This window comes from Hypanus sabinus, chromosome 9, assembly GCF_030144855.1.
Source record: "Hypanus sabinus isolate sHypSab1 chromosome 9, sHypSab1.hap1, whole genome shotgun sequence".
NCBI classification, from domain to species: domain Eukaryota; kingdom Metazoa; phylum Chordata; class Chondrichthyes; order Myliobatiformes; family Dasyatidae; genus Hypanus; species Hypanus sabinus.
The window spans coordinates 104,542,612-104,554,819 of NC_082714.1; the positions used below are offsets into that span (position 1 = coordinate 104,542,612).

General features: G+C 37.2%; 1 protein-coding gene across 4 annotated transcripts in view; it reads right to left on the bottom strand.

Annotated features, from left to right (window-relative positions):
- Positions 1 to 2,307: 2,307 nt before the first annotated feature.
- The window catches only part of LOC132399693 (guanine nucleotide-binding protein G(s) subunit alpha), a 303,414-nt gene continuing 293,513 nt past the window's right edge, over positions 2,308 to 12,208 (bottom strand). For all 4 annotated transcript variants that reach the window (XM_059980353.1, XM_059980354.1, XM_059980355.1 and 1 more), the window contains 4 exons: positions 10,608 to 10,728; positions 8,201 to 8,331; positions 5,227 to 5,294; positions 2,308 to 4,147 (listed from right to left, as the gene is read on the bottom strand). In XM_059980353.1, coding sequence (XP_059836336.1) covers positions 4,001 to 4,147; positions 5,227 to 5,294; positions 8,201 to 8,331; positions 10,608 to 10,728 — 467 coding nt within the window. In that variant the 3' untranslated portion in view covers positions 2,308 to 4,000. The remainder of the gene's footprint in view (positions 4,148 to 5,226; positions 5,295 to 8,200; positions 8,332 to 10,607; positions 10,729 to 12,208) is intronic.

Below are 12,208 nucleotides of genomic sequence, written 5' to 3' on the forward strand. Positions count from 1 at the left end.
GCATACTCGGCTCCAGCGCCACAACATTGCCTGCTACAGCCTCTCACGGAAGGGTGAGAATAGAGGCGTAGCAGTTGCGCTGGAATCCGTGCTGGGTTGGGAGCTGGTCTCTGCAGGCTAGCTCTCCCCTCAGTTCTGCTCTCCACTGTTCGCTCCCTGGAAAACAAGCTGGATTGCCTTCATTTGCTGCTGACCCAGAGTGAGACAAACTAATTTACCTTCATCTGCAGTTGCTCCAGTGTAAAATGAGTAACTGTCTTGCAGAAACGTGGCTCCAGCACAACATCCCATGCACCAATCTTCAGATCATGTCACTCGAAAACTTGTGACTCTCTGCTATTACAACTAAGCGCTGTGTGTGACTGCATAACTGTTTTCCGTACTTTGGCCCTGGAGGAACACTGTTCTGTTTAGCTGTATATGGTTCAATTGGCATTCAACCTGAATTTAAACTTGCTCAATTCAACTGCATATTAAATTCTCAGCTTTGAAAGAGCAAGGCTGTAGACATTGAGGCTATAGATTTTATAATGAGAGATGCATTTGGAGTGGTAGTTAACTGCAGGGAATCAGGATAGTCTCCATTCCAGTTTAAAGGTGTTTGCTGCCTGAAGTATGTAGTAGAATCAAACTGGGCTTTCAAAATAAAATTGGACCTGCATCTGACAGAAAGCCATTTATTTGCAAGGCTGTTGGTTGAAAAGTGAAGAGACTTTAGAGTTGGCAAGGACCCATGGGCCAAGTTCCATCCTCGCCCCAAACTATGCTATTGTTCCAAAGCACCTTTAATTCTCTTCTCCTACACTCTGCTCCCTTCTATATGGTAATGATGTAGAGTTACGCACGAATGCAATTTAATGGACACCAACAAATTTCTGTTAGCATTATTTGCAAATCTTGATAGAGAACACAATTTGTAATTCAGCTACAGATTATGTCATGTCAAACACCATCCATGCAGGAAGTTAACGAGAATACTGGAATGCACAGAATAAATCTTTAACATTTATATTTCCTCAAATACAGCTAGAATAAGAGTTTATAAGAATTTGGGGGGGGGGGGGTGGAGAACTTCACTGAAACTTGTTGAATACTGAACAACCTAGATAGAGTGGCCGTGCAGCATATGTTCCCTATAGTGGGGGAGTCTTGGGTCTTTGGGCATCGTCTCACAATAGAAAGACATTGCTTTAGGACAGTGATGAGGAGGAATTTCTTGAGCCAGAGGGCAGTGAATCTGTGGAATTCACTGCTACAAGCACTGTGGAATGCCAAGTTATTGGGTATATTTAAAGCAGAGGTTGATAGGCTCTTGAGGAGTAAAGATGTTAAAGTTACAGGAAGAAGACAGAATGGGGTTGAGAAGGATAATAAGTACCCCATGATGGAATGCTGAAGATTCAATGGGCCGAATGACCTAATGCTGCTCCCATGTGTTATGGTCTTATAGAATGCCAGACTGTAGGATAAATAAAATAGTACCTCTTTCAACCTATATCTCCTCATTCACACTTAGCATATGATAATGTTACCGTTTACCTCGACAGTATACCTAACTTTTTGAACACAACTAGTTCAAGAAGCTCAATCTCCTGCATCTTCTGTAGAATATATATGTGCTGACCAATAATCAAGAGTCATAAGCCATGGAAACAGGTGATTCACTTGAGACCACAAGCACCCATCACAAAGTTTTCTAACAAAGGGTAGCATCTGTAGAGATGGAAGCAACGTTAACAACTCAGGTTGCTGAGCTTGTCAGAAGTGAAAGAAGAACACAAGATATGTATCTGGTTTCTAGGCCTTATTCATCACTCAACAAAGTTGATGATAAGCCCCTCCCAGATTACCTGATGACTACATCTTTGCTCTTCATGGGACCTAGATATTTGCAATTTAGTGCTTTTTAAAAGAGAAAGATAACAGTAACTGCATTTCAAGTATACTTCACTGATCAAAGAGCACTTAGGGGTATCTGGAGGTCACAATTTGATTCTGAAGCACAGGCAACAATCAATTGTAAAAAAAAGTCACAAACCTAAAACCTCTGGATCATGTAGCAACAAACCTCATCCAAACCTTAGATCATCTACTCTTTTGCAATGGTTCTTGTTTAGTTCAAATGATTTCAAACACATCTTTACCAGAATCGTAACAGTGCTTTTTATGGCAGATTCTGTGATGGGTAATATACTTAATCAGTGCGACACTAATGGCATGGTCAAATAAATTTGGGGAAGGTGTAGTGAAAAAAGGTAGGTAGGTTGGGAGGGGGTGGTGAGTAATATAGGCTAACACTGTACTAGATCTGTTATTACAACTGTAATTTAGACTTTGTACAAATTGTACAGGTAATCTTTGACATGAAAAAGTAACATACTCACAGAGACAAAACACCTAGGTATAAAATATAGAGCAGTGTAGTAGTTACTAAAATTACATGCTTTCTTATTGCTACAGTGATTTTTGCTTTTTTTGTACTGTACCACAACTTGTTCTGAGCATATAATTTGCATAAATTATTCAAGTTTAAGAAAAATCCACACGTCTTCACTTGATGCTACTGTATAGTTAATATATAAACAAAATGTTCTAAGTATCTCTTTATTAAAAGAGAAATAAAAATGTCATTTGCAACTGGAATTCTGAGGCCAAATACAAGGGATAACACCTTGCATTGTATTAAACTATACCAACATAGTACAGGTGCTGTTGGTTGGACCAGAGGAGCCAGATCTGAAGTTCACCATGTTAACACGATGCCTACATGTTTAATTTTTTTTTCTTTTTTTTCTTTAAAGGACTATGAATGACCAAAGACTAGCATTTATAATTTGTAGCAAAATTTGGTTTATGTAGAAACAAGCCATGTTTGCATTTGAATAGACTGAAATGAGTTAAAGCTAAAATTAAAAAATAAGCAAATGATGTTGCAATGTCTGGTCACTTGTTAAAGACCTCACTCTTCTGAAGTGGTTAATTTGCACAATTCTGTACTTTTTTATATATATACTAAACAGCATTTTTCCTTCTTTATAAACCAGAAAAAAACTAAACTACAGATAAATTCCCTACCTTGAGCTAATGCTGCAGATAGGGCTGACAAAGCTGTACAGCGCAATCAAACATACTTACATCTTAGCTCATTTTACAGGTACAGCCATAATCAAGGCACAACGATCTTCTACAAGTTATTTTCAATAAAGTTGTACAAAATAATACATTTTACAGTCTGTACAAGAATAATAATCCAGCAGGGAGATAAACAAGGAAAGTGGAGGAACAAGGAAATAGTTTGGCAGGGACTTAGGGATGCCAGAAGGAGCAGGAACAGGATATCATTGGGTGAAAGATAATGAACAAAGCCGAAAGGTTCACCTGTGGAGAACTAAAAGAGTGTGTGTGGTTAATTCTTTCTACAATCACAGCCCAAAAGCAGTTCACCAAAATCTAGATCCAAGGACTGCCAAAGACTTTTTCTTAAAAATACCCCTCTAAAATGTAGTGGGGTTTTAAAGCAGATTTCTTTTTTTTTTGCACTGTTCAGATCTGTAGGAATTCAGCATCTCCGTTCCACACCTTGTCAGACCTGGTTAACATCACAGTAGGTCTAGTCTTCAGCGTGGACTTGGTACCTTCACATTTCTTGTTGCTGTGAATGGATACATGTTTGATATTATGGGTTTATGTGAGCCCACAACAGCGCTGATTACCTTGGAAAAGGCATTTCCCAAATTGAGTGTAGATTTTATTTGTTGTTTTAAAATCCTTCAAGTACTCCTTGTTTAGGGCTTTTGGGGTTTCATTAAAGTAGTAGGGAAACCCACACAGACATGGCCATTTAGGTGATGTCACCTTATACTGTCCAGGAGACAGAGGCCAGTAGGGACAAAAGTGGAGGGGTGCATTCAAAGAGAGACTGCACCAGTTCTCTTCCACCCTGTGTGGGCAAGTCAAATGAGAAATAAAGAGTCCAAGACACAGAGACAAGTGCTTGCCATCACAATAACTCATACTGACGAAGGTGCATACGTTGAATAATGTCCCGACAGTCATTAAACACCCTGCGGATATTCTCAGTATCCACTGCACATGTGAAATGAGGATAGCAGTAATGCCTTCCGTCACCGCTTGCTGTGCTGATTCTCTGAAAGGCAAAAGAAGACTGCTAAGTTACAAGCTACTTTACATCAGTCAGGTTTTCTAAGAGGTTGTGACAAACACCGCTCATCCAGTAGTTATTTTAACATGCTGTAACTATATGGTCATCTAGCAGCTTTTTGTATATATGTATTACTGGAACTTCCCACAGCAACTTTAAAGCTGCATTCCATCAGTGGATTGCAGAGATTTGCAAAGTTCCATTTGCTCAGTATTACTGAGCTCTTTTTGGGTCTATTATTTGATTCTATTGATTGTATTTCCTGGAATGATAACACTTCCAGCTGATGTCTTAATTTACCCTGTGCTTATTAATTCCTTTATTAATAAATACTTTGGATAATATATAATGAAAATGAATCACATATTAAATATTTTCAAATAAAGGACACTGAACTGTGGATTTTTCTGCCTGTTCTTTTCTAAAATTTAATGCAGAGGATCCCTGAAAAGCCTCAGAGTATAATCAGCATAAAGTTTATGAAGTTGTTGCTCGCTGCCTGTTCATTAGACTTTATACTGCCATTTGTACCAGCCATTGATAGTGCCATGGTCTTGTTTTTGTTTGAAGTATAGCATATATGTATGAACCACTTTTATGACAGGAAATTTTTAAGCATTACATCATATAGACCCACTAAAAAGCTAAACAAGATATACTTGTTGCAGTGACAGAGTACTTGAAAAATTAAGGTACATTTGCTAAAAGGAGTAGGTAGAGATAATTCATCAGAACAGCATCTAGACAGCAAATACAACAATTACTTGAAGCTTCTGCAAGGGGTTGATATTATAAAGAGTACAGACAGAGCAGATGATTGGAAGGGTACGAGTTGGCATAGATTTGGAGCAAATGACCTTCTGTGATGCAACTGTTATGCAATTCCATATCAGAAGCACAGAAAGCTGGAGGAATGAGGAGATAGTTATGAGGTTGTACAGAGCAACAGGGATCAAAACGAAGAGCGAAAAAGAGCATCAGAATGGATTTGTATCTGAATATAATCTCAACTATTACAACCCATGATGTATCCTACAAAGCTTAAAATTAATGTGCATATTTACCAGGAACTCATCTCTTATGAAGTACTTGGCCCTTGTGACCCTTGGATCTTCATCAGGTTCCGGTGAGGCTGTTACAAATAAGGCAATAACATAGAGGTGAGTACCAACTGGTTATAGTCACATTATAGTAACTTATATAAGCAGACGACCTCCATATACGCAACTGACAGTGGCGTGGAACAGAAGGAAATTTGAATCATAGATCTTTAGTCTTAAAGAAGCCAGGCTGATGGTGAGTCAGACAGACATACTTTATTGATCCCAAGAGAAATTGGGTTTCGTTACAGTCGCACCAAGAATAGTGTAGAAATATAGCAATATAAAACCATAAATAATTAAATAATAATAAGTAAATTATGCCAAGGGGAAATAAGTCCAGGACCAGCCTATTGGCTCAGGGTGTCTGACACTCCGAGGGAGGAGTTGTAAAGTTCCCACCAGATTTTTACTGGGGAGAAAATAACAGCTCCACACTCGTGGTCATTTCTCTGAATTGCTTAAATCTAAATGACATCTACACTTTAAAAATAAAGTTATATTCCTACAGTTTAAAAAAAAGTTAAGTTGAAAATACACATTTCGACGATCTCTTTAAAAACACATTTTTAGAGCATTATCTCAAACTGTGGTTAAGGATTACAGAATTTATTAAAATTTTATGTCTGTATACATCTATTTTTGTAACACTCCACTGTTAATTTCCATACTATCTTCTCAGCTTGGACTACTGAGAAATCTCAGTTTCCCAAACAACTCAAACTTTGTTTCCCGATTGTGATAACCTTTGCTATTTAAAGTCAATTTTAAAGGAGTTGAGTACACGGGCCAAGATGTCGGTAGGGCAGGGATGAGGCTTCAGTTAGGTCAGTATTTTCACATTCCCAGGTGTCTTCTGTGTACTTTTTTTTGTGTTTACAGCATTGACAGGCGAGAAGCCATAGAGATACAAATGAGAAAAAAAAGACTGCAGATATAGAGAAATGGAGCAAGAAAAAGTAGCTGGAGGAACTCAGTAGGTCAGGCAGCATCTGTGGAGGGAAATGGGACAGTTGACACCGAGGACCTTCATTTTTCCAAACCTACTATTACCACGCCCCAGCTCTGTGCACTACATCAATAATGTGAAAAACTTCATCTACTTTGCTACTAACTTCCAGCTTGCTCTTGAAGAGTAGTCTAGAAAAAGAGCTCAGTCTGAAATGTCAACTCTCCATTTCCTGCTATAGATGTTGCCCGACTTGCTGAGTTCTTCAAGCAGCTTGCTTTTAGCAACAAGATCGTGCTGGCACCCGATTCCTGAGGAAAAATAAATCCCTGCAAAGGAGGTTAAGCAATGAATGGAGTGGTGGTCAGGGAATGAGCATTCTTGCATTGCCTGAGCATAATCTCGTGCTGAAAGCTCAATATCCACAAAGGCATTCTCTTCCTTCTTGGGTTAAAATGTTAATGCCTGGGAATTTCTGTAACTAAGGCTGAAAGCAAATATCCCAGTATATGTGTTTAAATGGCCGGTCTACAGCAATCTAACTGAAGATATGGGGACTGAAACCAACTGAGATTTTAGAAATAAGTATGTTTCTCAACCCCAAGTTATTTCCTAGTGTTAAACCGGCAATAACTTCTGGATGGGTTACAACTTGGGTTTCTTTGGTTCAATTATATCTCCGTATTACCTGGCCTGTGCAACTATCTAGTATTGAGATACAAGTGCTTTGGTTCATAATGGACTACTGAAATGATTTTTCCCCATCACAACATATGCAAGATTGAATTTTTGTAGAACACGCTGCTTGAAGAGGATGCAAAAAGAAAGTGAACACCCTAGATTTACATACATCACCACAAAGAGATTATAGCATAAGAGGCCTTAGTATTTCACCATTAACTTTGCTACATGTTTCATTGAGCCACATATTTAAAAGTATCACTGGGTCAAATCAGTCCATTCAGTGACACTGGGTTTACTTACCAAGAGTGCAGGATTGTACAATTAAATATTCAGTACAGAAGTAGATCAATATACAGTTAACCCATACATTATAAACCACTTCTGAGAAACATTCAGCAGAGTCGATGTCAATTCTATGCGCAATTTAATCCTGATTTGCCAGATTAGAACTGCTGATGAATTTACATTCACAAAATTTACTTCAAACTGCCACTGATAAGAAATGGTGCTATTCTGAGGTCCTTGTCTTAGAGAAAACAACACACTAAAATCAGAATAATCTTAGAATCAATAAGTTTAAAGCAAATCATCTGATGATCTTTTGGAATTTTCTTCTCAAACATGCGACTCAAGCAAATGTGCTTGGCCCTATCCCTTTTGCAGAATGCCCTCTGAAATTATTTTAAATAAAGGTAATCTGGATCCTTGTCTGTCCACCATTTGTAACAAGGGGAAAATATCCCTAATTCACCTCAAGGCAACAGTCCTGAATATTGTGTATGATATCCCATTTAAGGAGATAAATTGTAGACACTGGATGTTGCGAAAGAGTAAATGACATTAGGAGCATATTTAAAGCAAAGTAGGAGAGGCGACAAAGAACAGGTATTTTTATTGTGTTTCAAGTGCTCACTAGTTTGTTCAGTCCGAGGAATCTAACTTTTTCCTTGATTCAAAAAGGGCAACATAGTTGTTAGGTGATTCCATTTTAAGAGTGGATTAGGGATCTTCTCTTTACACACTGCACTTTAAAAACAACAGGGAAGCAAAGGTTTCAGTTGCATCTTTAGATGGAAAGGAAGACTGTTCATTAGGCAACTTGTTCTTCCCACATGACAATGCACTCAGCATCAACTATTAACTAGAAAGCAACAACTAAAATATTACTGACTGGAAGTCTTTTATTTGGGAAAGTCCTTGGATGATTACAAAGGATCTCTTGTGTAGAGAGAGTAAAAATATCATGTACACACAGAACTTCTGGAGAAAGAGAAACAATTTAAGTTTTTAAAATGAAACACTTACCATCATCTGGTGTAGTGTAGCGAGCATACTCAGGAAAGTAGTCCTCTATTTTAGATTTCCCTGCCAGCACTTTCTCTGCCAGCAAATCCTGCTTATTGAGGAAGAGAATTACAGAAATGGTCCGCAGCCACCTAGATTTAAAAAAACCCTTCATTCAATGATTAACATTCTACAGAAAGAAATCTTCAGTTTCGTTCATGTATTCAAATTGTGATAGATATGTAACTTGGACATCCAAATTCACTGCTTTATTTTTACCTAATAAAATAATTTTTCAACCTTTCTTTCACTTGTGTGCAGTTGCAAGAAAAATTTGTGAACTCTTCAATTACCTGTTTTTTGCATTAATTACACATAAAATGTGGGTTTATCTTCAAAGTCACAATAATAGACAAACACAATCTGTCTAAACTAATAGCACACAAACCATTGTACTTTTCATGTCTTTATTGAATACATTGTTTAATCTTTCACAATGAAGGCTGAAAAAAAGTATGCAAACCCCTGTATTTAATAGCTGATATGACCTCCTTTAGAAGCAATAGCCTTCACCAAACATTTCCTTTAGGTGCTGATCAGTTCTGCACATTGGCTTGGAGGAACTTTCAGCCAATCCTCCTTACAAAACTACTTCAACTCTGAGATGTTGGTGGGATTCCTTGTACGAACTGCTTGCTTCAGGTCCTTCCACAACATTTCTATAGGATTAAGGTCAAAACTTTGACTCAGCCATTCCAAAACATGAATTTTCTTTTTTTTAATCTATTCTGTTGTTGATTTACTTGTCTTTTGAATCATTGTCTTGTTGCATTATCTAACTTCTATCAAGCTTCAGGTGACAGACTTCTACCTGATATTCTCCTTTAAAATGTCTTGATACAATTCTGAATTCATTGTTCCCTCAATGATTGCAAGCAGTCAGGTCCTGAGGCAGTAAAGCAGCTCCAAGCCATGATGCTCCTTCTACCATACTTCACAGTTGGGAAGAGGGTTTGGTGGTGTCCAGTGCCCTTTCTCCTCCAAACACAGCAATGTGCATTTCTGCCATTCAACTTTCGTCTCATCTGTCCACAGAACATTGTCCCAGAAACACTGTAGAACATCCAGCTGGCCTTTTGCAAACTTGAGACGTGCAGCAATATTTTTTTGGACAGCAGTGGTTTCCTCCATGGTGTCCTTTCATGAACACCAGTGTTTTTCTTATAGTGGACTCATGAACAGAGACTTTAACAAGTTCTAGAGATTTCTGCAGGCCTTTTGCTGTTACTCTTGGGTTCTTTTTCACCTTCTTCAGCATTGCACATTGTGCTCTTGATGTGATCTTTGCAGGATGCCCACTCCTAGGGAGAGTAGCAACAGTACTGACTTTCCTCTATTTGTAAACAATTTCTCTTACTGATGATGACTGATGAAACACCCAGGTCTTTAGAATTGCTTTTGTAGCTTTTTCCATCTCTACAATTCTTCTTCTAAGGTCCTCTGAAAGTTGTTTTGATCAAGGCATGGTGCACATAAACAGATCTTTCCGAGCTAGTAGCCTGACACTGTGAGTCTTTTTAAAAAATATATAGGGTAGGACACTTCTACAACCCACACCTCCAATCTCATCTCCTTGATTGGAACACTTGACTCCAAATAGCATTTGTAGAAGGTACCTGTTACTCCAGAGGTCCACATACTTTTTTTAAAAACCTAGACTGCTATTGTTTAATTGGTGTACTCAGTATTGATGAGAAATACTACAATTGTTTGTGTTTTATTAGTTTAGACAGATTGTGTTTGTCTATTGTTGTGACTTAGATGAAGACTAGACCACAATTAATGTAGAAAACCATTACTGTTTCTTGCAGCTGTACCTTGAAGGTACTTTGCACTTGATTGACAATGGCTGTTAACACTACTTAATCTGTCACATTGTTTCTACTACCTGCAATTTATAGAGATATATCAGTATTAAGGGACAGCAACAAAGGCAACTAGAAGGTCTATATGTAAATCATGCATCTCTACTTCACCAATATATCTTCAGATGCTTTGACAGACTTGAGAAAACTGTGCATCGCTCGACAAAAATGTGACCACCATTTTTAACAGTTGCAATGTGAGATAGGTTTTAATTCAATTTTAGTATTATACCCAAGGCATTCAGAAGTTAAATCAATCTAGACTTTTAAACATGAAGGGTAGCGAAAACCTGGAATTTATTCTCACCTGTCTTAAACACTGACTGTGGCCATTGGATCAAATAGAAGTGTTAACAATTTTTTTAAAAAAAAAATCAAATTAAAGTTAGCAAAGAATAAATTAGGGTAAAACAAAATTACAAAGTCAACAATGAATTGAAATAGATCATTCTTGTTCCAAGGTCTCAATGTAAATGTAAATATTGAAGGAACTGCAGAATTACCTGTTGTTCCAGATGCTTTTGAACAGATTGAGAGCTTCTTGGAGGCGATTGGTCTGATTGTCCTCTCTTATAACCATGTTATAGCTACTGCTAGCCACCACAAATATGATAGCAGTGACATCTGAAAACAAATTAGAATGAGACTGAATCAATTAGAATTAATCAAAGAAATCAAAATTATTGGAGTACAATAGCAACAAAACAACACAAAATGGTACTAAACAGAAATAATTCATTATTTCAAGTACTAATGGCTTTGGCAACTATAGCGATATTGCAGGCTATGTGGCAGAATCATTGTCAACAGAAACAGGTTATATATTACCAGGAAAATTTCTGAAATTTTGAAAGTGAAATTTAGCAATGTAGAGGTAATGAGATAATTTTAAGTTTAATAAGAAAATCAAAATGTGGACAAAATAGAAAGCAACACTGAATTATTATAAAATGGAAGGCAGATAATTTGGAATTCTGAGTAACAATCAGAAGTTAAAGTTGAGAAAGAAGCACTGAAGCAATTCTCTATATGGCAAGAACTATTGCTTTAGCCATAAAATGTATTTGAAATGATACGCACGATATTGGAGAATATACAGCTGTGAACTATCCTTTTTACACATACAAATTTGTTAATATTGTTCAAAGAATCAATTGGGGAAAAATTATACTCATCTCACAGAGCCTGTATAGAAAACATGGAGGGGGAAATTTATTTTACCTAGACAAGCTATAAATGATACAAGGTTTACCAACAAAAAGTTCTTTGCCAGTGCCAGGTAATCAAATATTTACAATAAAGGAAAAAGGATTATCAAAAGGTCTGTAATCAATATAACGACAACCTAGAGGAGAAACTAAAAATGCAAAGGAATAAGTATTTGTAGAGTACAAATTATGGATCAGGTCATTAATAAATTGCATTATTACTGGATTATAACATTTTATCAGCATATTTTAATAGTAATGTACATCTTTGTGAGTGCAAAAAGTGGAAATTGTTTCAGATGTGGGGTAGGTGGGTGTTATAAGAGGTGAGGAGCTCAAAAAAAACATTCTAACAACTTAGCTTGGGAAATATGGTCCTTGGAGGTGATAAAATAGTGAAATAAAAGGAATTGGATACATTCAAAACATTTGAACTCTAGACCGTGTGGGCTGGAATAGGAAAAGAGTGTGCTTGCATTTACAGCCAGCGAAATGTCTCATGGAACTTTACAAATGGCATTGGGTCTTAATGAGACGAGGAGATGTCAAGCAACTACAATTTAAAAATGCTTGAAGAAATGCAAAAACCTGGAAGGCAAGATGTAAAGAATTACAGAAAAAGATCTGTAAATGATCTTAGATGACTGAAGGTTGTTACCCATGAGGCTTCAACACAAGACCTGAAGGGCATATATGGAACAGTATTTCAGGCAGGAGACTGCAGCAGTATCAGATGTACAAAACTACACATAAAGCTTTGAACGCAGATCATCAACCTAAAATGAGCTAATATCTTAACAACACCTTATGAGAGCCTGGATTACAGTTCAAATTGCAAAGTAAATGATCAAAGTACATATATGTCACCATATGCAACCTTGAGATTAATTTTCTTG